A 25,048-nucleotide genomic window follows, 5' to 3' on the forward strand; every position below is an offset into this window, starting at 1 on the left:
TCTTAACTCACTGAATCCTAACTACTCTATTAGGTAAGTACTGATTTAATCCCCACTTTATAGATAACAAAACTGAGGAAGAGTGAGATTAAATAACTTGCCAAAGGTCAATGGAGCTATAGTTTGAGTCCATGTAGTGTTACTCTACAGTCTATGCTATACAAGATCTGAACATATCTTTGGAAAAAGGCATTAAATAGTATTTTTGTAAACAAATAATCTGAAACTAGAAAAACATACTGAAGTAAAGTAATATAGAAAAATATTTACCTAGAATATGAACTGGCTCCTGCTTGGATAAGAGTTGGCATAACAGCTATGAATAACCCCAGCTGTACATCCTGCATCACTAGCATTCCAAGCAACACAGCACTATAGTCAAGGTCACCTGCTTGAGAAAAAGGGTTATTAAAACAAATGTGTACAATATTTTAAAATATCCCAAGTCAAAATACAGTTATCGTGCATATTTTCATAATAATTCAAATAATTTTGATACTTTAAATGAGAATAGATCTTAAAATCTCTTTGAGAGCAAATAATGAAACAATTTTAAAGATTCAAAAAGTTTTTGTAAAGAAAATCTCCCAAATATTTTATTTCCACTAGTTACTGTTACTTATATAATTACAGAAAAATGCCATTATGAAAAGATGGCATAGAAAACAAGAATATGATAGACCTGGATAATCATACCAATTTCACTGTGTCCCCAAAACACATGAAGCAGCAGTCTTCATTGCCAATCTTTACTTTTTATCTAAGCTGTTCAAAAGAGACCTGGCCCCATCCCTTCCTGGTCACATCTGCTGGGCAGAGCCTGGCTTCCCAGGTTACTTTCTCTCAAACCCACCATTATCACCAAACTGAATATCCCTTCGAGACAAATACTCCTAAGACTTGGTAGGGAAATACTGGCTCATTAGATGGACAGAATAGAAAAGCAGTATAACCAGCACTAGTTGAAGGGACTACATAAATCTGGAAGAAGAAAGGACAACGAAACATTTTTTGTGAACTTATTACTTCACATAGGCCTCTAAATGTCTCCAATTTCAACCCCCAGTTCTGGCTTTGGACCTTTTAAATGTGCTTCTAAACACTAAATTGTCATGTTCCCCCTTAAAATAAGCCATTTTTTTCTTTTAAAAAAAGTTATTGACAGTAACATATTTAAAGACATATCTGATAGAGTAAATTTATATAAAAGCAGCAAAATAACCAAACCAAACCAAATCAAAATCCCTTATGACCAGCAAAAATTGCACTTTGATCAGAAGTTCAGGTAATCCTTTTAGGAGGCTTCATATACTATTGTACAAAGTTAAGTTTTTGTTGAATGAAATAGCTTAAGAGTTTTAAAACATTCTAAACCAATAGTCACGTTAGGTTGTTGTTGTAGAGCTTAAAGTCTGCAAGTAACAGAAGACCAGTTGACAGCAGTGTGGACAATAAACACATTTAATTATCTTACATAACTAGAATACTGGAGGTGAGTAGTTTCAGATTTCGTGTAGCACATCAATCTCTTAAATCCACCGATTCTATAGTATATTTGTCAATGTAGACTCATTTCTCTTAAATGTGGTCCTCAAACTGTCCTAAACATATGAGCATGTAAAGGCACTTTTCTTGATTAAGTGGAAGTCTGGGGAAGCTAAATTTATAGAGACATCAGTTCCTAGCAGAACACAAGCACAGGTAACCATACTTGTTAGGAAAGCCCCAGGGAAGAGGTAAGAGTTGCTATTTTTTTCTAGCAGGCCTTCGAAGTGAATTCAAGTCAATTAAATGTGTAATACATCAACATATACTAGAATATACCATCACCTACCTTCTTTCTCACCCCGGGCACTGCCCACAAGGAATCTGGACACTAAGGGTGTGCTTGATAAGGACAAACAAGTAGAAATAAAGACACTCTGAGTGGGTCTGATCTGTAAAAGGTGTCCCCATAATAAGCCAAATGCAATCATTAATAGTGTCATATAACATGGTCCTTGTAAAGATATCTTCCACACCTAAAGAGAGCACATTTATTTACACACATTTTAGTGACAATAAGCCATGTCTTGACTAGCACCAAGCAGAGTATATATATATATATATACACATATATATATATGTGTGTATACATATATATATATATATATACACATACACACACACACACACACACTATCTAGTAATGGGGCAGGCCTGAATCTTTTAGGAATATGCACAACATATTGTATATATTCCGGAAGCAATTATTCATTGGACCCATCAGCAAAACATCCAAAGCTGTAATCTTAACATAATAAAAACAGTAAACACTAACATTAAGGCTTACCAAGTTCTAGGTATTCTTATAGGGACTAAACACACACGTCTCTCTGTGTATATACATGTTTGTATACATGTAATTTAATTCTCAGAATACTATCTCAGAGGTAGTTATCACTATCTTCCCCATTTCTAGGTGAAAACACTGAATCCCATAGAGATTAGGTGACTTGCTCAGGGTCCCAGGGAAGTCAATTTCAAGACATAAACCCAGACAGCATGGCTTGATAATCAAATTTTGACTAGGCGTGCCTTGGTATGCACTTAGCACTGTACTAGACATGATGGAAAATGTGAAAGTCAGGTTTAATGCTAACCCTCTAGAATTTTCAATCTAATTGAAGAGACAACATAATAAAAACTATCTGATATTTATACAAATATGATTAACAAAAGAAATTAACCCCAAACTGAATCTATCCTACTTTAAAGCATGTTCATTTTCTTCTCCTCACTGCACCCTCCCAATCAAAACCAATTCCCTTATTCAGTCCCTCTACTGAAAGAGCTCATAGGGACCCAGGAGAAGGGAGCAAGAGATGCATGGCTCAGCACAACTCTGTGACAGTAAAATCAAAGGCCAATGTTCAGAGGCCCCACTGGCTGGCCAGTTTTTTCTGTGTTTCAACACAGCTACTCACCATTGGGTGCTCTGGATGGTACAAGCTTTTCCCTTCCCTAGGCTGGTTCTTGGTAAAAACCAATACTTCTGGCAAAATCATGATATTTTCTTTGGGAAGCAGGGCAGCTGGGAGGCTCTTCCTAAGGCTGGGTATTGTTTTCCTACTGTGGCTGAATAAGCACATGTACACCCTGGCCCTTCCCAAAGCTGTGACTGCTGCCAGCCTGCCTGTCTACCACAGAAGCTTCTAACTTTGGGAAATGAATAATAGGAACCCCCAAACCCTGTAAAGTCCCAAATGGCAGGAGACCAACAGAAATAACTGAACTCAGTGCTTGGCCCTCAGTGCAGAGCCAAATCTGTCTTCTGCCATGTGACTCTAGCCAACCTAGGCCTTACTCTCTCCTTCCTGAAGGAAAGAAAAGGTTAGTCAACAAACACTGCTCCTTAAAAGTTCAAATTTCATGTTCTCTAGTTCCTGAAGGATGATGGGTATCATAAAGCTAATCTCTTCCTAGTTATTCTTCCTCTTCCTATATGTTACAGCCAAGGAGTGATGAAAGACCAGATCAGACCCACACAGCCAGCTGCCTCTCCTGAAGGGGCTGGGCATGTTGGATTTTAGGTTCAGAGGTTTTAGTAGTTCCTTCTGTAAGTAGTGTTAGCACTCAATTAGGGACACCTGGAGTTTAGGCTTGACTCTGTCACTAACTGGCTGTCTACCTTGGGTAGGTAACAATCTCTCCATTTTAGTTAGTGCATTTGTAGAGAAAGGCGAGGTCATTATCAGAGTGAACCTTTGACTTTATTATCTAGTGTCTTGCCACATCTTGGTCTGGAGAGCTGGAATCCATTTAGCCTGAGAAGCAAGGTGTAGAGGGGATGACAGAAAAGACCCTAGAGAGCATCCTTTAGAAACTTCCTATTCAATGTGGGACCCTGAACTGGAACATCTGCACCACCTGTGTTCACAGAAATGCAGGCCCTCAGGCTGCCTACATCAGAACCTTTGGTTCAGCAATTCCTCAAACATCAGAGTCTAAGAAGCACTGATGGGAGAATCCCATCAGCTGAGGCCCTGCTCCCTATGCATGTGGACCATATACCCAGATGCACACATAACCTCACATATTCTCTTAAGTTCTATTTTCCTTTCTTTTCCTAGGACTTCCTATCCACAATTCCCTCATATTCTTCTGAAATCCCAATATGAGCTCCCAAAGGGCAGGGGACATTGTTGACTATATACACTACCTTAAACTCAGAAGCTACCAGAGTGTATGGAACATCATATGTGACAAGTGTTTATTGAAAGAACAAATAAGGAACAAAAGAGAAGAAAATACAACTTCTGCCTCCAAAGATTTTATAATTTAGAGATGAAAACTGATGAACTATTACGATATAAAACTTAGAGAATAGTTTAAGTGAAGCTAGAAGAATGAAGTAAGACAGTAGATGATGATTTACAAATAAATGACTTAGACAATCAATTGTACCAGTGGGCAGAACAGAAAATCCACAACTTTCTTCAGCGTCAAAGAAGCAGAAGTAGTTTTAGACTTTGGTGTTTTTGAATAGTTTTTAATCATATCTTTAGGAGATTTCACAGAAGACCTAAGGGGGCCTTCCAGCAATTATTAATATTTCAAAAACCCTATTAAATAATTTCCCACCATGATAAGAACACAAGGGAAACCCATTCAACAGGAGTTCTATCAACTAAGAACGATTACACTAGTTACTTCAGGTGCTCTAAAGCTTTGCCCATTACTTATACCTGAGAAACAAAAAAGAAAAACAAATATGTTACTTAAAAATTGAGTTTATTAGGTACATATAAATATTTTGCAATCTGAGCCCATGGGCCTAGATAGAAAGGGATAGGATGCATTCTTGGTGCAAGTCACGTTTCAAGGCCACCACACGGGGGCAGCAGCCAAGGCTCTCTGGAGCTCGGGCACTGGTCAGTGAGGATCCCCATCAGAGCTGAAAGGGACATTAGACTCCAGCTCACCCCAGACAAGACGTGAGGAACACTGCCCAGTCACTAAATTGGTGCCCTTTCCATTTATCAGACTACATCACACTTACTAAGCTTACTCACAAAACACCAAATACAAACTAAAATGACTGAGGGTGTAAAACCCTTTATAGTATTATATAAATATCATAACACTGATAAAGGTATGCAGCTTTTATATTGAAAATTATGTTAGCATTATGTTGTATAACATTTTTCTGTTTAACACTGACTATTACAGTGAAGAAAAACATAAATTATGAAAATTGGGAGTCAGAAGAAACTTTAATCTTCCAAATCCTTCACTATACAGACGAGGAAACTGATATGAGGGACCTTGTTGAGACAGCAATGCTAGTTGATGGAGAATCAGAACTTTGTCCCTCTTTGCTCTAAAGCACAAGGTAGTCATCGCTGTTTGCTATGAACTTCTTTAAACTAAACACACATGAAAACCCAGATGAGCCTATGCTGTGCTACGAAGCAGAGGCCTGTACTTTCATGGAACCGTCCCAAGATGATTTTCCTGCTCAGCCTCTCAGCTCCTTTGGAGGCCCTGGAGGTCCTCGCCATCCAAACTGGTTCTCTTCCATTCCACCCACTACATACCTCAACAGAATTAACAGGAAGAATGCAACCACTTTTCTTTAGGACTCAGGAAAGTAGCCAATTTTCTTTAGACTTTGAATTCAGAAATTAATACATGGAGGTTATCATGCCAGAAGCATGTAAAAAGATAGAAAAGTACCTGGCAAAAACACTAAAGTAATTCAGAATGCTTTATGAGAAGGCATATCTCAGGAAGTATGAAAAGGAAACGAGAGTAATCAATAGATGGACAAATGGAGCTTTCAATATGAAAAAACGAGATAAAGGAAACAAAGGTCAAAGAATAACAGACAGGATGAACTAAGGAGACGAATGGGAAAAGAGGTCAGCAAAAGTGGAATAGTTACTCCTTGAAAGCAAACACAAGACTTTAAACGAAAAGTTTATTTCTCCTCATTACAAAAAGTATATATTGGTTATTATAGAAAATTTGGAAAATATAGAGAAGGAAAAAATAAGCCTCCATAGTTATTTAGTATGCTATTTTTTGTTACTTTTCCTATGTGTTTTGGATCCTTTTGGATTGCCATGTTCATGCTATCTGCTCATTTTTCTCCTTTTGAGTTCAGCATTTTAACATATTTTTCTTTGTTATTACACATTTTTATAATACTTTTAATGGCTACATAATATTTGATCATCGTTATTGCTTCTAATCTCTTATAAAAATACTACAATGAGGAGCTGGATACATTTTGTGGGTTAGTTTAAACAAACAAACAAACAAACTTATATTTGATTCTTTCCTTTGAATAGAGACCCAAAAGTAGAACTATTAGGTTTAAGGCTCTTAAGTTGAACTGCTAGACTATTCTCAAAAAACTTACATTAATCTGGTTAAGAACACCTATTACCCCTCATCGTCATTTTAAAACCCTTTGTTCACTTGACATTAATATTCTAGTTAATACTGTTAGGCAAAATGGTACCTGATTTTAATTGACATTTTTTTTGTACCCAGTAGTGTTCCTTTTATTCTCCTACCTCCATTCCCGTCAGCTTATCAATGAACTATTTCCCTCCTCTGTGATGTGTTTGTTCCAACCTCTTATTTCCATTCTGAAATACTTCAGCATTCAAAGTAATAATTCTAAAAGCAAATAAATTTAGAAGGCAACTGTTGCTGCCATTATTTTAACATTTATTTATATATATGCTCCTATTATTAATCTTTCAAATATTTTCGTTTAACAATGACAGAGCAATAATAATCAAAATTTGCCACTTATTCAGGAATTAGAATTAGTAATTTATTTCTAAGATAACACATTGAATATTCAATCCCTATGCTGTATCAGCCTCTAACAGTTTTGGCCCTTCTTGGAGGGACCCATATATTAAAGTTCAAACATATTGCTTCTCAGACCTTTTTTGGAATTAGCCACAGGAAAGCTAATTCCATTTATTCACTGAACTTTTACTTTTTCTAATATCTTTTATCTTTTATAATTTATGTTCCAAAAATAATATCAAACTAAAACATCATATTCTATTCTAAAAATATTAAATTTAATAGCAAAGTCATGAACAAATGTTAAAAGTAAATAAACCAAAACCATTTGTGTTAAATTGGGTGCAATATAACATGGATTGAGGTCCTTACCTTTCTCAGCTTTTCAGGGGAAAATTCTAAGCCAACAAGAAAAAGAGTAAAGAACACCCCAAATTCTCCTAATGTCTCCACTTGTACAATAGACTGAAAAACAAAATTTTAAAACCATATATTTAACATAGTAAATGTGCTTAACAGAGCAATCTTGTACTAACATACTCAGTGGGACTATCCCCCAAAAAACACAGTATGTTTTTAAAACAACTAATTCTTTGAATTTTCTCTATATCTGAGATAATTTGGACCTCCTGATTACAGTGGTTTTTTGTTTTTTGTTTTGATTAGCATGAGGAACAGTTTTATTGTCTAAGAACCAGCTCATGAATTCACCTGTTTTCAAATTCATTAATTGCTATTGTTACTTTTGTTAGTTCCTTTCTTTTTAAATGTTCCCTGAACATCTGAAAATAAAATACAGGCTCTCATGCGTCTTCATGTGTCTGTGTGCTGTCCTAACTCCACCTCATTTACTCAGTTTGTCAGTTATTAACATTATGAATCCTGTCCTCTTTTATTGTCACCTTTTCTCCTTTCACTTTCGAATTTTCTTAGTTTTGTTTTTACTTAATCTTATTTACCGTACTTTTTTCCCCGACACCATCTACAAACTTGTATTTTTTAACATGAAAGTCTATTGCACTTAAATTTACTGTTACAGATACTTGTTCTTACTTCTTTTATGTCTTCTGATTTTTATGGTTCCTTACTGCTATTTTTATTTTTTCTTCCCTTTTAAAATCAGTCTGTAACCTATAACTTCAAAGTAATAAACTTAAATCTATACTTCTCAACTTAATAAATGAAAGCCTATTAACTTCTTCTAGGAAAAGATAAACATTTTAGTACAATTACACTTCTTTCATTACCCACCTCCCACTTTTGGCTAGTTTGTTCCTGCATTTTTATCTTGATCTACTGTAATTACACTATTTTTCCATGGTATAGATGATTTATTAAGAATTATCATATTTATAATTTCCAGTTATAGCTATTACCTAGTTATTTAGCCCTAATTCTTTGCTTATAAGCTATCTTTGCTGGTAGGAGAAAACATTTGTATTTGCTATTCTTTGCAAATATTCTGAAAAGGGATGGGATAGGAATAGGAAGAGATTTTTTTACTTTTCATACTGTTTCAATCATGTGAAAATTACCTATTCAAAAAATTAAATTAAAACCATTCTTCCCAAGGCCACCCTGCCAAGCTGAGCCCAGACCACGAGGGCACCTCTCACATTGGTAATCAATCTATTCTACCACTCGCTGTTTACAGACTTTTAGCCTGGAGAAGCTGAGTACAACTTCTCCTCACCTGGCTAATCTTACCTATTGTTAAAATTAGTTTGGTGTAAAGATTTCTTCACACCCTCTTCTGCTGCTGTCCAATCTGGGAAAATCACAGAGGTTCTTCCAACCTGGTACAAGGTGTATTAATCATCAGTAAGGGGATGAGGCTACAAGTGGAGCATTCCACACTTTCCCCTTTGCCTATTTTTGTTCTACCCAACCTGGTACAAGGTGTATTAATCATCAGTAAGGGGATGAGGCTACAAGTGGAGCATTCCACACTTTCCCCTTTGCCTATTTTTGTTCTACCCAACTGGGAAGCATCACTGAGGTTTGGAGGATTCCGTAGCGTATTTTCCACCATCCTATACTGTTCCTTCCGTGTGGGCTCATGACACCTGTTCTTGGTATTCTCTTTCTATTTTGTCCAAATGTGTGTATTTAAGTGACAAATTTTGAAGCCCACAAAAGCCTGGGACCATTCCTTACAACAAAAGATAAAGCTCACATAAATTTGTTCAGCAAATAGCCTCCAGCAAAAGCAGCCTCAGTGCCATTGTCTCCTGTGGTTCTCACGACACCCTACATTTAGGCTTGATAATTCCTCACTACTTTATCAGTTTTTCAATGTGTAAAGAATTTTTTAAAAAATATATTTAATCCAGCATTTTTACTTGCTTTCAGTCTCTGAATAATGTAGTTCATCAAATTACTGGAAATGGAATCTTTAAAACTAACATAATTTAAAGATATGAACAGGATTATTTTCTCTAGTAAAGTCACTCATTCATTAATGAACAAAATGACTTTCTTATGGTTTAGAGATTTCTTATGAAACTCTAAAGAGCATCTTTTTTAATATGGTTTATAAAAAATTATCTTCATTAATTCAAGTTTAAAACTCTTTAGTCTTCATGAATGTTTCTTTTGTATTCTGTTAAACAGATACTAAAACAGTTAAATTTTGTTCTTACCTTAATACTATTTAGTCCTGAAGGTCCCAGAAGTACACCACAAATAATATAACCAAACATTGTAGGTAATCCTATTGTTGTGCATAACCAGCCACAAGGTAAAGACAGCATTCCTATGGTAACAATGTCCTAAATGTAAGAACAAATATTTAAGATAATAGTTAGCAAGAAAAGGGTAGGTTGACAGAAAAAAGCAGGATGGGATAGTATCCTGATTTCACTAAATGAAAATAAAGGGCAGACGATGAAACGAAGGGAGGGAATTTTTACTTCTACTCTGTACCCCAGAGAAGCTGAAAATACTCAATGTATTCTGGGAGTAGATGAGGTTAGCTCTCGATGGTCTAACAATTATAGCAAAATTTATCTTTTTTTTTTTTTTTTTTCCTTTGCTTAAGCCTCATGGTAGTATTCTAAGAATTCTGAGCACTAGGACTCCATTTAGCCTTCTAATCTGGGAAACTTTTCAGAGCTGGTGTCCTAGTATAACTCACTTATCTTCACCATTAGTTGTCCCACCACACAAAATCAATATAACCATCACAGTAATAATTGTTTCAGGCAAGAATAATCAGTGGGTGCTAAAACTGATGAAAGTTTGATGAGGAGCAGGATTTCATACAGTCTCAAAATATTTCCTCAGAAATTATATATTAATTACAAAGGGAAAAAAAAAAGATTAACTTCACAGTAGAGAACCCACCTGTTCATGGAGGGCACTAATGTGTTTAGTTTGCAGACTCAGCTCCTCCCAGTTGATATTCCAGCCAGGAAGGCAATAACATCTGCTGAGCTTTATCTATTGATTCACATCTATTGATATAGGGATCAGCCCCTCACTGTAGCCCTTGGGGATCATTTATATTCTTCTCAGCCTGTCTGTGTTAGCATCATCTCTAAGACTAGGTTCTTTGTCTGGGTTTCTTTTCCTGTGCAAATTCCATTGTCAGAGAGTTTTGTTAGAGACCTGACAATTTACCTAGAACTTGCCAGCCTATCCTGAGTAGGCTGAACCTTGTTACTTATATTACTCATTTCCATCAAAATCCTTAACACCATCAACTTCAAGTCTTTAAATAATTCCATATCCTCTTACTAGACTGGCTTCCTTAGAGCTCACAGATCTGCATCTAACTCAGTCAAGGAACACCAGTCACCACTGGAGGCGACAGTTCTCACAGTGCACCCATGTCTAAATAAAGCCATATGTGATATTTTAGCCAAAACTTCTGTGCCTCAAAAGAATGTTCTATCTTAGTGAAAATAGTTTTTAGAGGGTTAAAGCTTTAATCCTATTGTAACTCTTAACTTCGAAAAGTCTTCCAGACTCTCAAAAGCAAATTAATTTTCATTTAAACATTAAAATGCCTTATTCTTACAGAAAAAAAATTAAGAAAAAATGTTTCAAATCACAGAAAACATAAGAAATTCTAGTAGAATCTATTACAAGGAAGGTTGTACACTCTACTATAATGTTCAGAAAATAAAGCTCAATTTTACTTGATATGTGTATCAGGAGATAGTCAGGGACATTAGTAGGAATTAAGCCCCGCATATGATTTTGAGAGGAGAGCAAGCAGACAGACTACCTTTATGAAGTGGTGATCTGCACGTGGGATTGTTGCGTCTCTGGGCTTGGTCAAAATATACTGGTTGTTCTGGGAGTCAATTAGCATGCTAAGACCTAAATCATCCTCCACTTCCCGTTTCGTGAGATTTTGTTTGGAATTGGCCTCTTCTTCCTCCACCCTCAGGACGGCCTCAAAATTGACACCTTTGACCTATAAGAATAACCAATATTATGTAATTAAAACCAATAAAGTGTTTTCAAGTTCAACTTTTAGAGAGTAAATTCTATATAGAAGAATGAAAGGAATATTTTAGTATTCTGTCAAGTGTGACAAAAGATCAATAAATGTTCATTGGCATGAATTAGGAAAAATTTTTCAATTAAAAAAGTTATTTAAGGATGGAAGTGTTTAGGATTTCTATTACTTCCAAATATCTACTTTACCTTATTTCAGGGTATGACATTGTGATTTCTAATAAGAAATATATATTTGGTCTTTATCCCCTTTCCTGGCTCACAGCTCCCAAAACCCATGTAATTTCCTAAGTGATAACAAGCAATGAGAACATCTTTTGTTATATTTGTCTTTTGTCCTTGGTTCCTGAAATAGCTCTAGAGCGACAGAAGAGTGTCTTGCTATTAATAACAAGCCCCTAGCAACTTCACCTGTGTTTATATTAGTAAGGTAATATTTAGAAAGCCCTTAGATAGCCACAAGACTAGACTAGTTATCAGGAGAACCAACCATGTGATGAGAGGGTTGACCTTTCAGACCTACCCAGATCTCCAGGAAGGGAAAAGGGGCTGGAGGCTGAGTTCATCGCAAATCTACATAATGAAGCTTCCATAAAAATCTCTCAAGTATGGGGTTCGGAGATCTTCCAGCTTGCTAAACACGGGGAGGTGTTCAGCTGGGAGGGTGGTGGGCCCAGAGAGGGCATGGGAACTCCACTCTCTTTCCTCATACTTTCCCCCATGTAACTCTTCCATCTGCCTCTTCCTGAGCTGTATCCTTTATAATAATATACTGGTAATCTAGAAAGCAAACTGCTTTTCTGGGTTCTGTGATCTGCTCCAGTAAATTCTGAAGGCAGAGGACAGAGGTCATGAGATTCTCCAAGGTGACAACCTGGGACTTGGGATTGGTGTCTGAAATTGAGGGGACAGTCTTGGACTGAGACTTTATCTGTGGGGTCTGCACTAACTCCACGTATATAGATTCAGAACTGAATCGAATTATAGGACATCCTGCTGGTGCCACAAAGATATGGAGAAATGCTTGGTGGGGGGAAACCCCGATGCCTTTGAAATACAAAAATGTTCAGGGAGCCATGAGTAAAGGGAATGAGTGTTTTACTTTCAAGGGCATACTCTTCCAAAAATTCATAGCCCTTAAAATAGTTATGAGTTATCCTCCATCCCATAATTAGTTTTAAAAACACCCCATTCCTTTCACTCAATTTTATTTTCCCTCCTTGCTTCTCTGATTTTGTTCTAATTTGTTTTTTTATTACCTAACTCTTTTCTGAGTCCATTCTAAGACTCACAATTTTCAGCATTAATCTAATTTTTCCCCAAAGAATCCTGAACATATAACGAGTGAACAGTCTGAAATCCTGCTTCAGATATGGAGATCATTTCCTATAAAGAGCTTATTGCTCCCCGGTTGACCAATATTGAAACCTGACTGTCCAGAGCAAGCTTTCTTGAAGCAGGAGTCCTAACCCACCTGAGTACACAACTGGAAAACAAAGATGAGCCACTGATGGGGGACTGACAAACATGAAGGGAAAATAAAGGATAACTAGTATACTTTGGCAGGATTAAACCAAATTATTTTTATGACACAGAAGTGTTTGTCTTTCAATCTACACAAAAATATATAGATGCAAACAATTTCAACATATTCTTTCAGTAAATAGCTCAGCAGGTGACGAGGAAATTGTATGGAATGCTACTTACTGATTTATTGTCATCAAAAGCATGTTCTTCTATTTCCTCTTCTAAACGATCTGCTGCCTTTCTTACATCTTCAAGAATTTCATCAAGCATGGATAAACTTTTGTTTTGATGTTGCATATTTTTAAGGGCTTCAACTTGATGTTTTTCTGCTGCCAGAAGTTCCACATATTCTGTTTCTTCCTATTCATTTGTAAGAAATAAAGAGCGGGGTTTATTTAGAAATAAACTAGGATATAACTTCCATTCAGGTACAGGTCCTGAACACATGCACTGTCAAATACTCCTGTCATAAATGTGTAATTCTAGCTCCAGTCAGTTAGGGATGGTCAAGTGTCCTAGACTATTCAAACATAATTAAGCTTAGCAAGTGTTTAGAGAAAGCTACTTTTACATATAGCCAAATCCTTTATAATGTTTTGATCAACAATATGACAATGGTACCATAAGATTATAACGGAGCTGAATTTCCTCTAAGAAATGGAAGTATATGTGGTTCAGGAGTTTTGTTTTGTTTTGCTTTGTTTACAATGGGAGCCCTATCTGTGGGGCTTAGCAAGATTCCCTCTTACTCACAGCACATCAATTTTGAGTGCACAGATTACATGCCTATCGGTCTGCCACTGACTTGTTTCAGCACAGAGGGGCCTGTCCTCCCAGTTCTACATATGCAGGTGATACTACAGTCCGTCCAGATCTAGCCTGATGGTCTTCAGAGTTTACTGCTGTAAATTATTTGTTGAGGACCTAAGATCCTGTACAAAGACACAGGTGTACAAGAGCTACCTTAACAAATATTAAATGACTGCCACTTTAGTAAAAGTTTTCTGTAGTAGTACAGAGACAGCTTGCCCCTGTACTTCAGAAATATTTTCAGGATGCAATAATATAAAGCATAGATAAGTTTTCTTTCTTTCATCGATTCAATGCCAGAGAGAGCCCTTTGTGCCTCATAGGATTAATGGAATCAAACCAAATTTCCAAACTCAAAATATTTAGTCCTTAGCCCTATACCCTCTCTATGTTAAACACTCTCTCTTTTTTTAAATGAATACCACAAAATTCCTTAATCTGACCACTGCTCCAACATGCAATAGCCAAAACCACATTGCCATGACAATCCCTTGTGTACCTTTCTCTCTCCATCTTGATTTGTTGTTATTCCTACTGATCCTCAGGTCATCTTTCACTCCCTCCTGACAGACACTATTACAGTGATCTATGGATTACGCAGCCAGCTTCTCCAATATCTCCAATTAATCCAACCCACATCCCTGTTCATGGAGCAACACTGACAGCTTTGATGTTCTATTTCTGACCTTGTTGGAAGGAAGTGGGGGAGGGCTTGTGGAACAATGTTTATAAAGTCTACAGTATTATAATGTCCTAGGCCTTCACATTTACTCACCAGTAACTCACTGACTCACTCAGCAATTTCCAGTCCTGCAAGCTCCACTCATGGTAAGTGTCCTATACAAGTGTACCATTTTTTCTTTTATACCATATTTTAATGTACCTTTTCTATGTTTAAATAAACGAATACTTACCATTGTGTTACAATTGCCTACGGTATTTAGTACAGTAACATGCTGTACAGGTTTGCAGCCTAGGATCAATAGGCTATGCCATATAGCCTAGGTGTGTAGTAGGCTATACTATCTAGGTTTGTGTAAGTGCACTCTATGATGTTCACACAATGAACAAATCACCTAATGATGCATTTCTCAGTACATATCTCTGTCATTAAGCAACACGACTGTACATCAACAAAAGTAATATACTACTCTAAATAAATTCTGAAGATCATCTATTTAGACAAAAAACACTCACTGAATACTGATTATGTTCCAGGCACTGTGCCTACTAGGTATGGAGGTATAGTTGTTCTTTCAAAACAGCTGTGATGCTTGATAATTAAGCTATCAATTTCTAAGCAGGATACACAATAATTCCAAATTACAAATGGTAAATTACTCCAGAAGAATCTAACAGTATTAACTACCTGGAAAACTGATGGATAGTGTTGGTAATAGAATTTAATACATATATTTTATACAATCATATTTAAACTCAAGCTATCTTAAATCAATAAATGTACTATTAAAATATGTATTCACATTCAAAGGAGTGGGCATAGCTAGGACAGAGAAGTGGCAGGACAGTCCCAGGGACAAGGATGGCTATTTTACAGATCTCTACTCAATATCATAGCAACCCATCTAACACACAGCTGGGGGCTATCAATACCTGGACTATCTCAGAGATACAAGGCAAGCACCAGTGTAAGCTGAAATGTTGTTCATTCAAGTTGTAGAAAGTATGCATATTTGGTTCAATGTCACTCAAACTCATGTTCTCTATTTTACAGTTAAACTACCTCTAAGTACAGTAATCCCCACTTATCTTTGGGGGATACATTCCAAGACCTCCAATGGAAGCCTGAACCTGTGGATGGCATCAAATCTTACATGTTTTTTCCTATACACACATACCTTTTCACTTAAAAGCAGCACTGTATGGCTTCTCTTTGGCATATCCAAATTGCCAGCACCACTACTCTGTTCTTTGGGGCCATTAGTAAGTAAAATACGGTTACTTGGACACAGGCACTGCTATACAGAGACAGTTGATCAGATAACAGAGATGGCTGAGTGACTAAGGGGCAGGTGGCATACACGTTGTGGACACCATGGACAAAGGGATGATGCACGTCCCAGGTGAGATGGAGTGGGATGGCACGATATTTCATCACACTATTCAGAACAGTGTGTAATTTAAAACTTATGAATTGTCTATTTCTGAAATTTTCCATTTAACATTTTCAGATCTCAGTTGACCAAGAGTAACTAAGGCTGTGGAAAGCAAAACTGTGGATAAAAAGGGACTACTGTATCTCTCTTTAAAACCAAGGAGTTTTAATGTCTTAACTGTCCAAGAGACTCTGGCAAGGCAGTAACACTTGTTTAGAGGACAGCATCATGGTCTGTTTCTAACATGAATAACACACAAAATAGACAAGATGACTGAATCGAGTTGGCCAAAAACCCTGACTTAGCCGTTTATCCCATGACCATACAGCCATGAGCTACTAAATGATGGAGATACATTCTAGCAATGTGTCGTTAGGTGACTTTGTCATCATGTGAACATCATAGACTGTGCTTACACAAACCTAGCTGACAAAGCCTACTACTATAATTGTATGTGCTATACTTTCGCATGACTGGCAGTGCAGTAGGTTTACCGACACCAGCATGACCACAAACACATGAGTAATATGCTGTGCTCAGATGCTACGACAGCTACAGCACTAGGCGATAGGAATTTTTCAGCTCCGTTAAAAACTTATGGGACCACTGTCATATATTCAGTCCATCACTGAAATGTCATTATGTGGCACATGACTGTATTTCCATCCCAAATAACCATACTTTGGTAAAGAAGGTTTTAATAAGTCAATATCTTCTTTATTTTTTCAGCTATGAAGAGGAAATGATATTTTACATATTTAAAATGCCTGGCACATAATAGATGGTTTGAAAAAAAATTATATATGTAATATCACACCTGCTATAGTAATATTTTTCATTTTAAAAGTGTACTTCATCAAAATCTTTAATTCAAATGCATATATCCATTTAATATTTTAATATTCTGTTTTTAGTATATGGATGTTGAAGAAAATCATAAATTAATTAAAAATGAAAAAGAAAAAAGAAAATCAAACTTCACACAGAAATTCTTGTCAGAAAAAAAAAATTCTTGTCAGAAACTCAAAATGTTGATTGCAATTACAAACATATATTTATTTCCACATCAGTTTATTGGAATAACTTCAGTAACTATTTTAATCACCCGAGGATTTCACAATAGAGAAAAGCATTAAAGAATGACTCCTTCTAGAAGTGATAAAATATGCTAAAATAGTATGCAAAAGGAAAAGATTCCCCTACACATGATTTTCTCTATGTGTTTGATTATGAACAGATGCCCTGACAGATCACACCTGCTGAAGCATCAGCACTGTATTTTTCTCTTTCCTCTACTTTCTAGCTCAGAGTGTGAATTGTTTTTTCTCGGTAGATGAGGACTAACCTTTATGGCAGCCTCTCTCAAAGCCTCCAGGCGCTGCCTGCTGCTCTCTTTCATGTTCACAACGTCCTTGTAATCTCCCTGCAGGGCTCTCTGGAGTCCATGGATAGCCTGGAAGACTGAATTTTCACTTTCATTCAGCTCCTTTTGGAAAATTTCAAACGTGTGCACTTGAAACAGTTTCTCTTCATCCGACAGGCCAACGTCTTTTTCCACTGCTCTGATTGCATTTTTCAGTTTGTTAAGAACCACAGTCTTTTGGCGAAGAAGCCCAGATAACTTTCTGCAACCATCTAGGACCCATTGCTTCTTCTGTGTGATAGCTGCCCCTTTGCCTCGGTGTAACTTGATGGCGTGTTTTGCTACCTCTTCATGTTCTGCAGCATTTGCTATTAAATGAAGTAATGGAAGCAACACCCAGAAATAGTTTTTTTCCAATACCTTCATGATCCAATTTTAGAGGACAGGGCAAGGCAGTCCAGAGATTTCTGCTAAGTTGAGCTTGCATTTTAGATACACATTTTCAGCTGAAAAAGAGGCTTATTGTCACATATAGTTGAATGATGATTCATTACTACTGAGATCAGAATTAAAGTATTAAATAATTATATCCAGGAAACTATCACTGTTCTGAAGAAAATGTTATTTTTCCTAGATTAATAATAACATCTTAACTATTTATTGCACTTAGGTTAAAATCAAATATTGATTTTAAATATTTATGGTAAAGTATGGTTCCTGGTAAAGAATTGAGATTAAAGCTTTCATCTGAATGTAAAGGCAATATTTTTAAAGAAAAACCAGGCCTCATGTATCTACTAAATCTATCATGTGCAAAAAAACAACTCTATTTAGAGGGTCCATGTATCAAAAGCCAGAGAATTCACAAATCAGTGAACCACTTGGAGGAAACATGCTCTGTATCATTTCAGAAACGAAATCTTTTGAGCTACTATTAGCTTGCTTTGTCATATTGTTTGCTTTCAAAAATTATTTGGAATTTGCCAAATTTCTAAATTTCAAAAGTCAGTCTACAGTTAGGTGCTAACAAGATATCGAGGATAAAAAAGATCTCTCAAAATATAACATTTAGATCTCTCAAAATATAACATTTAGATCTTAGGGCTTTATGAAATGTTCGAACATTTTCAGTCATCCAAATTCAGGCTCCATCTCTTTCTCTCTTTAGGAAGACTTCAAGCAATATATATGAATTTATCCTGGTAAGTGAAGCACACACAGGACCCTGGACATGATGAAATGAAGGTTTCAGTGTAGGCAGCAGTGGGAGCTGCAGCTGTGGTGTGAAAAGATTATAATAAGCAATAGGTAGGGCTGTGTCCCCCAGAGGAGAGCCTTATCAAGGAGCAGGGGCAGCTGTGTCAGAAGGTCACTAAGAAAGAATGACCTCAGAAGTAGTAAAATAGACTAAAGAAGGAAGAAGTAACAAATCCAAGAGAGGCCAGTAAGATATACCCTAAAAAATATACACTGAACCTGGCAATTAGGAATGCATTGGGCACAAGTAGTTAGGCCAAAAAGAAAACACAACAAACCTAATTTACACAGGATTTGTAGCTAAAGGAAACAAAACTTTCATATATACTACCTAATCATTCTTAATAGCAGCATCCAATGGATTACCCTGTTAGGAATTCCTACTCGACTGTCAAATATCCCAATATTTCCCCTACCTTGAAATGTTTACTAAAATATATAACTATACTTTAACTGGTAATCCCAGTTCTAATCAGTTTAATCTGGTTTCCGAGGCAAAGCAGATTAGATGCAGCAAAAATAAAAAAAGGTGGTATTTCTAGAGATAGAATTCTAACCAGAGCAAGAAATGACAGCCAACAGAAAGTGAAGACAAAACAGAGTTTAGGAAAAAGAAACACGAGAACTCAGCAAAGACTAGCAGCCCAAGTAACCTAAGAGGTGAACTGTTTTTATGCACTTCAACAGATCCTGAAAATACCACTACTAGAGAGCAGAAGAGCCACCAATATTCAGAATGACAATCAAAAGTCACTAAGAGAAGACTATATTCTGGTTAAAAATTCAGGAAACTGTTCAATGTTAGTACAATTTTAGACACTTCGGCTCCTAATATTACACAGAAAATTCACTTACCTTAAATAGTTCACTTTCTAACAAGGTAGGATAAAGGAGAACTTGCTGTTGCTACAGTTTAAATACAACTGTAAGTAAATGTTTCCACCTTAAAAGTAAATAAAGGATTAACTAGTCATAGTAATACCTAGCAATATAGTTGATCTGTTATTTTAATGACTCATTTAATTGCTAAGCATCTATTGCTCCAAAAGAGAAAGAATTCAATTGTACTTCAGAAGTATACACTTTTAGTATCCATTTCAGAACCAAGGCAGAAATTTCAGATGTTTCATTAATGCTTCCCCTAAAAGTGACTCTCTTATGGATTTTAAACTTCAGAAAAATAACCTCCTGCATAGTTTGTGCGTAACATCCCTCTGTACGCTTCTGGTTCTTTTCTCAAACAAGTTCCTGAAATGAAATTTATCCCTCTACCTATAATACCCAAGAGAGTTATTAATTTTTATGAGACAACTTTGAGAATTTTAGTTGTAGTCAAACTATTTCCACTGAAATAAGCTTTTATCATCAACATGAAACTGATATTTATAGAACCTTAAAATATGAATCATTCCTTTTCCATAAACTCATTTTATTTTCTCTTCAAACTTAGCTACCAAATCCAATGAACTACTAAATTGTAGCATGCTTTTTCTTGAATAAGTAGTAAACATTTTTAGATTCAGTGTTTTTTATTATTGTTATTTTTAATTAAACAAAAAGACACTTTAAGTTTGTTCTTTCTATAAGGAATTCTCCAAATTTCCATATTTTGAACTACTGATATGTACAACCTAGGAAGATCTGAAGGCTGAGTGAGGAGAGCTTATCACACACACGATACGATTCCACTTATACAACTTTCTTAAAATGACAAACTGTAGAGCTGGAGAATAGATAGTAATTATCAGGAAGGAGGAGGGGGTAGCTGTGGCAATAACAAAGCAACAGAAGGGACTCTGTGGGACAGAAATGTTCCGTGTCTTGACAGTGGTAGTGGCCGCACAAATCTACATGTGACAGAAATGTGCAAATCTAGACACACACTGAGGAATGTATGTAAAACTGGTACAATCTGAATTAGGTGGATGAATTTTATCAATGTAATCTCCTGCTTATACTATAGTTTTGCAAGGAGCTATCACTGGGGAAAACTGGGTGAAGGGTCTACAGGATTTCTCTGTATTATTCCTTACAACTGTATGTGAATCTATAATCATCTCAAAATAAAGTTTTAAAAATTCTATATAAATGCTTATTGTTTCCCACTAGGTCCTTATTATGTGTAATGATCACCATTTACATTGCAGAGCAATGGAAACCATGCCCATGACATTTTTTATATTTTAAACTACGAAATGCCCTAAAACAGAGCTTCAAGTACAGTAAAACAAGATGCCTCAAGTACAGTAAAACTGGATTACTTTTCATTTAGAGAAATAGCGAATCAATGAGCACAACCCCTCCTGCAAAGTTCTTATTTATACATATTCCAACATTAATTAAAATACATATCCCCAATTTTCCCAAATTTCTAATGGGTTCTGCTGGTTTTAATAAATGCAGAACAGGAATCCCAAAACTTACTTTAAAATTGACGCGATTATTTGATGAAGAAAAATATTTGTAATGTCTTAAATGATTTAGAATAAAAAGGCAAATGGGTTCACCATTAAGCCTACCTGACACAAACCAAAAACTTCCAATACTTTCAATTCACTGTTATTTTACATAAAAATCAATTACTCATTCTATTGAGAATTTTTAATAATTCAGAAATATCACATATAATTTACTGGATAAAAAAACTCAAAGCAAAGCACAATAACATAGTCTAAGATCAGGCTTTCCCAGAGCCAAGTCACCAAAGTTAAAGATTTCTCCTACACACCTCTAACTTTAGGTAATGTGACTGCAGGGAATGGAGGAGACTATCTCCATAGACATCTGCTGTTAGGAGGCACAGAGCCTAGAGCCCTAGGGTCATGCAGTCCTTTCAAGGAAAGGGATGGGGAGGCCGAAAGGGGAGGGGAGAATGAGGGAGAAGCAGCTCCTGTTTTTCAATTTTATGTAATTGGCTAATATTTGAAAATCTCATAGCTCTGCTACGCAGCCTCTTGCTCATGTGCAACCATAGGTCCCTCCACTGTCTCTCTTTCTCAAGACTTTCCAGACACACTGCCTCAAATTTACCAGATCAAACTGCTGAGAGTCTAGACTGTTCACCACACAAGTGCAGCAGAGGCCACACCAGCTAGTCTCTAACTCCACTCCCCACAGCTCTCCCTACTGCCCACCAATGGTGCCAGCCCTGTCCACCCAGCTGAACCCAGGCCGCAAGTGTGGGAGGTACTCACCTGGTGCCTGGGCTACAGACAGGAAATTGGGAGCAAGCAGTGTGAGTATGGCAGGTTGAGGGTTAACAAGTCCAGTGCTAGTTATTTAGCTTTTCCTGAAAAAGGGAAAATATGAAGATTTGTAGTTAAGTAGTTCAAAATTAGAATTTCTTCATGACACCAACACTTTTAGGTCTTAAAAAGCGAGGAAACTCCAACAAATAATCTACACCTCAATATAATTTCGGGAGGATTTAAACTTTAACAAATGAAATAATGCAAAGTATATTTCTTAAAAGATAATGCACTCATAATCCTGTAAATACATTTTATGGTTGATTCTCATCTAATTAGTAAAAGAACTGGAGAATGAGTTGAGAGGAGGGAAGGAGAAAGAAAACTTTAACGAACATTAAAAATCTTTAAGGCATTTAATTGTTAAACTGCATAAAAAACAAATATTCCATTGACTAACCCAATCACTGAGACACTACTTTTTAAAAATTGATGAACCTGTAAAATACTCTGATCCAGTGAATAATTATAAAAATGTAAAACTCTGAAAATGCTGAGCTACCTTATACCTAGATCATGATACCACCTAATAATATGTGAACGTCAGAGCTTAACAGTGTTACAAAGTGTATTTAAAATTATATTTATTCAGGTGCTATTAGGTGAAGTCCAAAACGGACTGAGACACAAGGCCTATGAAGAGGGTTGGAAGTCTGCGACCAGCGATTGTTCTTTCTTTACAGCCAGAACAGCGGACGTGCGGGGTGGGAGGGAATAAATAAGAAGGGACCTGCAAAGAAGAATTCTTTCGGGGGAGGAGTAAAGGATCCACCTTGGCACTCTCCTCCGCCCGGGTTCACGTGCGGGAAGGTGAACTGGCCGCTGAAATCCAGCCATCAGTGGGTATGCCCTGTCTTTCCTGGGAGCTGGCCCAGAACAGACAGTCAGTACATCAATATAATTAACGGATGAAGCACACAGAAGGCGTTAGGTCTTGTGTGTGAGCCTGTTTATATGACCGGCTACAACAAGAAGTTCACACCTAAGTTATGCAGCCCGGCTGGGGGTCTGTAAACCCACCCAGTCGTTTAACCACTGACTTGGGTCGCTTCCCCAACTTCACGGATAAAGACTGCACGTCCCATCACTGGCCCATCAGATCTTCTTGAACAGAATCCTGGGGTCCACCACCAGGTCCATCTGTCTTTACAAGAGGTTGTGAAGGAAGCTGAACAATCACCCTCACACACCGCAGGGCCAGACGCGCGCGCAGGCGGAGACACGGAGAGCGGTGCTTAGCGATCTGAAGGATCCGGGTTTGAGAGACAGACCCTTGAGAGGAAGAACAGGGGAGACCCGGGGAAGGGGAGACCCCCGGGAGCGAGCCCCGAGGGCCCGAACTTCCGGCAGGACCCGAGGCTCCGAGCCTCTCGCCCGAACCCCACGCAGCGCTCACCGGGACGTTCCGGAGGGCGCGCGTCCTGGGCCCGGCTCTCCGGCGCCAGGAGGTGAGGGGCGGACAGGAACGCGGCTTTCCCGCATCCCTTCGCAGGCAGCGGTGCCGGCCCTGGGGCAGGGACAGGGACCGGGGCGGGCACTGGGAGGGCCCAGGCTGCTCGACCCCTCAACCGAACGCGCTCTCCGCGGCCGAGGCTAGGACGGAGTCACGGCTCCTTTAAGAGGGTGGGGCAGGGTTCCGTCGGCCTGGGGAGGCGCGGTGCTCGTCGGGATTTGTAGGAAGGTAAGGAGTACCCGCATACTGTTGGCCCACGGGCTGCGCAGTGCACGATGGGATTTGTAGGAGGAGGGCGGGCCTGAGAACTGTCGACTCCTGGGTGGCCCACGCACTTCGGAGTCGGAGGAGGAGAAGGAGGCGCGTGCGGGTCCTGCCGGTCCCCGAGAGCGCTATGCGCGTCGGAGTGGGGGAGGGAAGGGGGCGGGGCCTGGGTCCGGTTGGCTCCCGGGCGAATTGGTGCACGCCGGGAGTTGGAGTTCCGTCGGCAGGACCTGTCGCCACCTCCCCTGCGCCCCTCCCGGGGCGTGTGTCCCGGGAGCCGACTCTGAGGACGAGGACGGAGTGGCTGGACTGGAGCAGGAGGCGGCCGGGGCTCCTGCGCAGACGGCTGGGCCGGCAGGAAGCTGGGGAGCGCCGGAGAGAATGGTAGGTGGCCCGCAGTGTCGCCTTCCGCCTGGCCCTTCTTGCACACCCGGGGCTAGGGGAGCTCCGGGGTCGGAGGGCCGGGGCCGAGCCGGGGAGCACCGGGCGCGAAGGTCATAGACTTGCGAGGTCGCGGTCCGCTCTCCTTCGCGGAGGCGCTGCTGGAGGTGGGGAGGCACGCAGGTGGGAACCTGCACGGCTCTGAGCGAGACCCATCCAGTGACCCAAGTGCAGCGTTTGGTTTGACGGGTTGGAGGCACAGGTCGAGCAGAGGGACTCCGACCAGTGCTTCACCGAAGCACGAGCTGCCAGGTGAACGAGGAGGGAGGGACGTTTAGGGCAAACGCAGCATCCTGTCAGAGATGAAACAGACAAGATAGAGCCTTTGAACATTGCCAGTATTTCTGTGTGGCTGGAACGTGGAGTTCAGGGTCGACAATGGCAGAACTGCACAAGTAGGGCCTTGTATTTCCTGCTGAGTGTAGAGTTTATCCAGAAGATAATGGGAGCCATAGAAGGTCTTCAAGAAATAGGGATGTGTGTGATTTGATCATGTTTGTATTTTATTAAAAAGTGTTTCGCCAGGAGGATAGGAATTGGATTGGAGGGGGTTAGTATTTCAGTGCAAGTCAGAAGCTGTTTTAATAATTTAGGGAAGAAAAGGCAAGGGCTAGAACCAAAGATTGTCTGTAGGAATAAGGGAGATAAGAGGAGGGAGGGGTGAAGAAGGAAAGAAGAATAAAGGAAAGAAAAGATTCAGCAGTTCCTAGCTTGGGCGTCTGAGCAGATGGTGATGTTATTTACTAAAGTGGAGAATATAGAGAGAAGAGCAGATTTGTATGGGAAAACGATACAGTAATGGGGGTGGGGGAGAGAAATAGAGGGATCATGTAATCATATAGTTGGTTGGAGATATGGACCTGAAGCTCAAAAGGGCCATTTCTGGAAATGTAGTTACTTTGAAATGGAGTGGAAACCATGGTAGCCTTTGGGTTTCATCATTTATTCCATAAATTCAGAGGTTTTAGTGTAAAGGAAGGTAGTGTGCAAGATGCTGGGAGTTTGATGGTGAGCAAGACAGATGCAGATTTGGTATTCATGGAGCTGATGTCCTCGCAGGGAAGAAAGACACTAAACACAACTATTTTATTACAGTTTAGATAAGTGCTAGGGAGAGGCACAGGTTCCAGGAACCCATGTGATGGGGTGGGTGAGTGGTGTCAGGTGCCAAGGCAGTGAAAGCTTAGCTAAAGTAATACCGCGTGAGCTGAACTTTCAAGGAGTGGGGTGAGAGGAGCAGCCAGATATGTGCAGTACTCCAGGTGGAAAGAACAGAATAGGTGGTAGGAAA

The 25,048-nt window shown here is 38.6% G+C and overlaps 2 protein-coding genes across 9 annotated transcripts in view; one reads left to right on the forward strand and one right to left on the reverse strand.

The window, feature by feature from the left end:
* SLC9D1 (solute carrier family 9 member D1) overlaps positions 1–23,205 on the reverse strand; it is a 42,698-nt gene extending 19,493 nt beyond the window's left edge. The window contains exons 1-10 of one of the 4 annotated variants that reach the window (XM_039878763.1): positions 22,996–23,205; positions 21,546–21,640; positions 19,207–19,294; positions 17,077–17,600; positions 12,985–13,164; positions 11,042–11,233; positions 9,453–9,581; positions 7,183–7,275; positions 1,835–2,021; positions 271–391 (exon numbers count right to left, since the gene is read on the reverse strand). In XM_039878763.1, coding sequence (XP_039734697.1) covers positions 271–391; positions 1,835–2,021; positions 7,183–7,275; positions 9,453–9,581; positions 11,042–11,233; positions 12,985–13,164; positions 17,077–17,520 — 1,346 coding nt within the window. In that variant the 5' untranslated portion in view covers positions 17,521–17,600; positions 19,207–19,294; positions 21,546–21,640; positions 22,996–23,205. The remainder of the gene's footprint in view (positions 1–270; positions 392–1,834; positions 2,022–7,182; positions 7,276–9,452; positions 9,582–11,041; positions 11,234–12,984; positions 13,165–17,076; positions 17,601–19,206; positions 19,295–21,545; positions 21,641–22,995) is intronic. The other 3 variants (XM_039878762.1, XM_039878766.1, XM_039878765.1) reach the window with 3 other exon arrangements.
* Positions 23,206–23,340: 135 nt separating this feature from the next.
* Positions 23,341–25,048, forward strand: part of DCUN1D2 (defective in cullin neddylation 1 domain containing 2) — a 28,113-nt gene continuing 26,405 nt past the window's right edge. For 2 of the 5 annotated variants that reach the window (XM_039878770.1, XM_039878769.1), the window contains exon 1: positions 23,449–23,700. Coding sequence is in view for 2 of the 5 variants with exons in the window: in XM_039878772.1 (XP_039734706.1) it covers positions 23,698–23,700 (3 nt within the window). In the remaining 3 variants the exon portion in view is untranslated. Of the gene's footprint in view, positions 23,701–25,048 lie in introns of all 5 variants that reach the window. The other 3 variants (XM_039878772.1, XM_039878768.1, XM_039878771.1) reach the window with 3 other exon arrangements.

This window comes from Pteropus medius, unplaced genomic scaffold, assembly GCF_902729225.1.
Source record: "Pteropus medius unplaced genomic scaffold, Ma_sr-lr_union100, whole genome shotgun sequence".
Taxonomy (NCBI): domain Eukaryota; kingdom Metazoa; phylum Chordata; class Mammalia; order Chiroptera; family Pteropodidae; genus Pteropus; species Pteropus medius.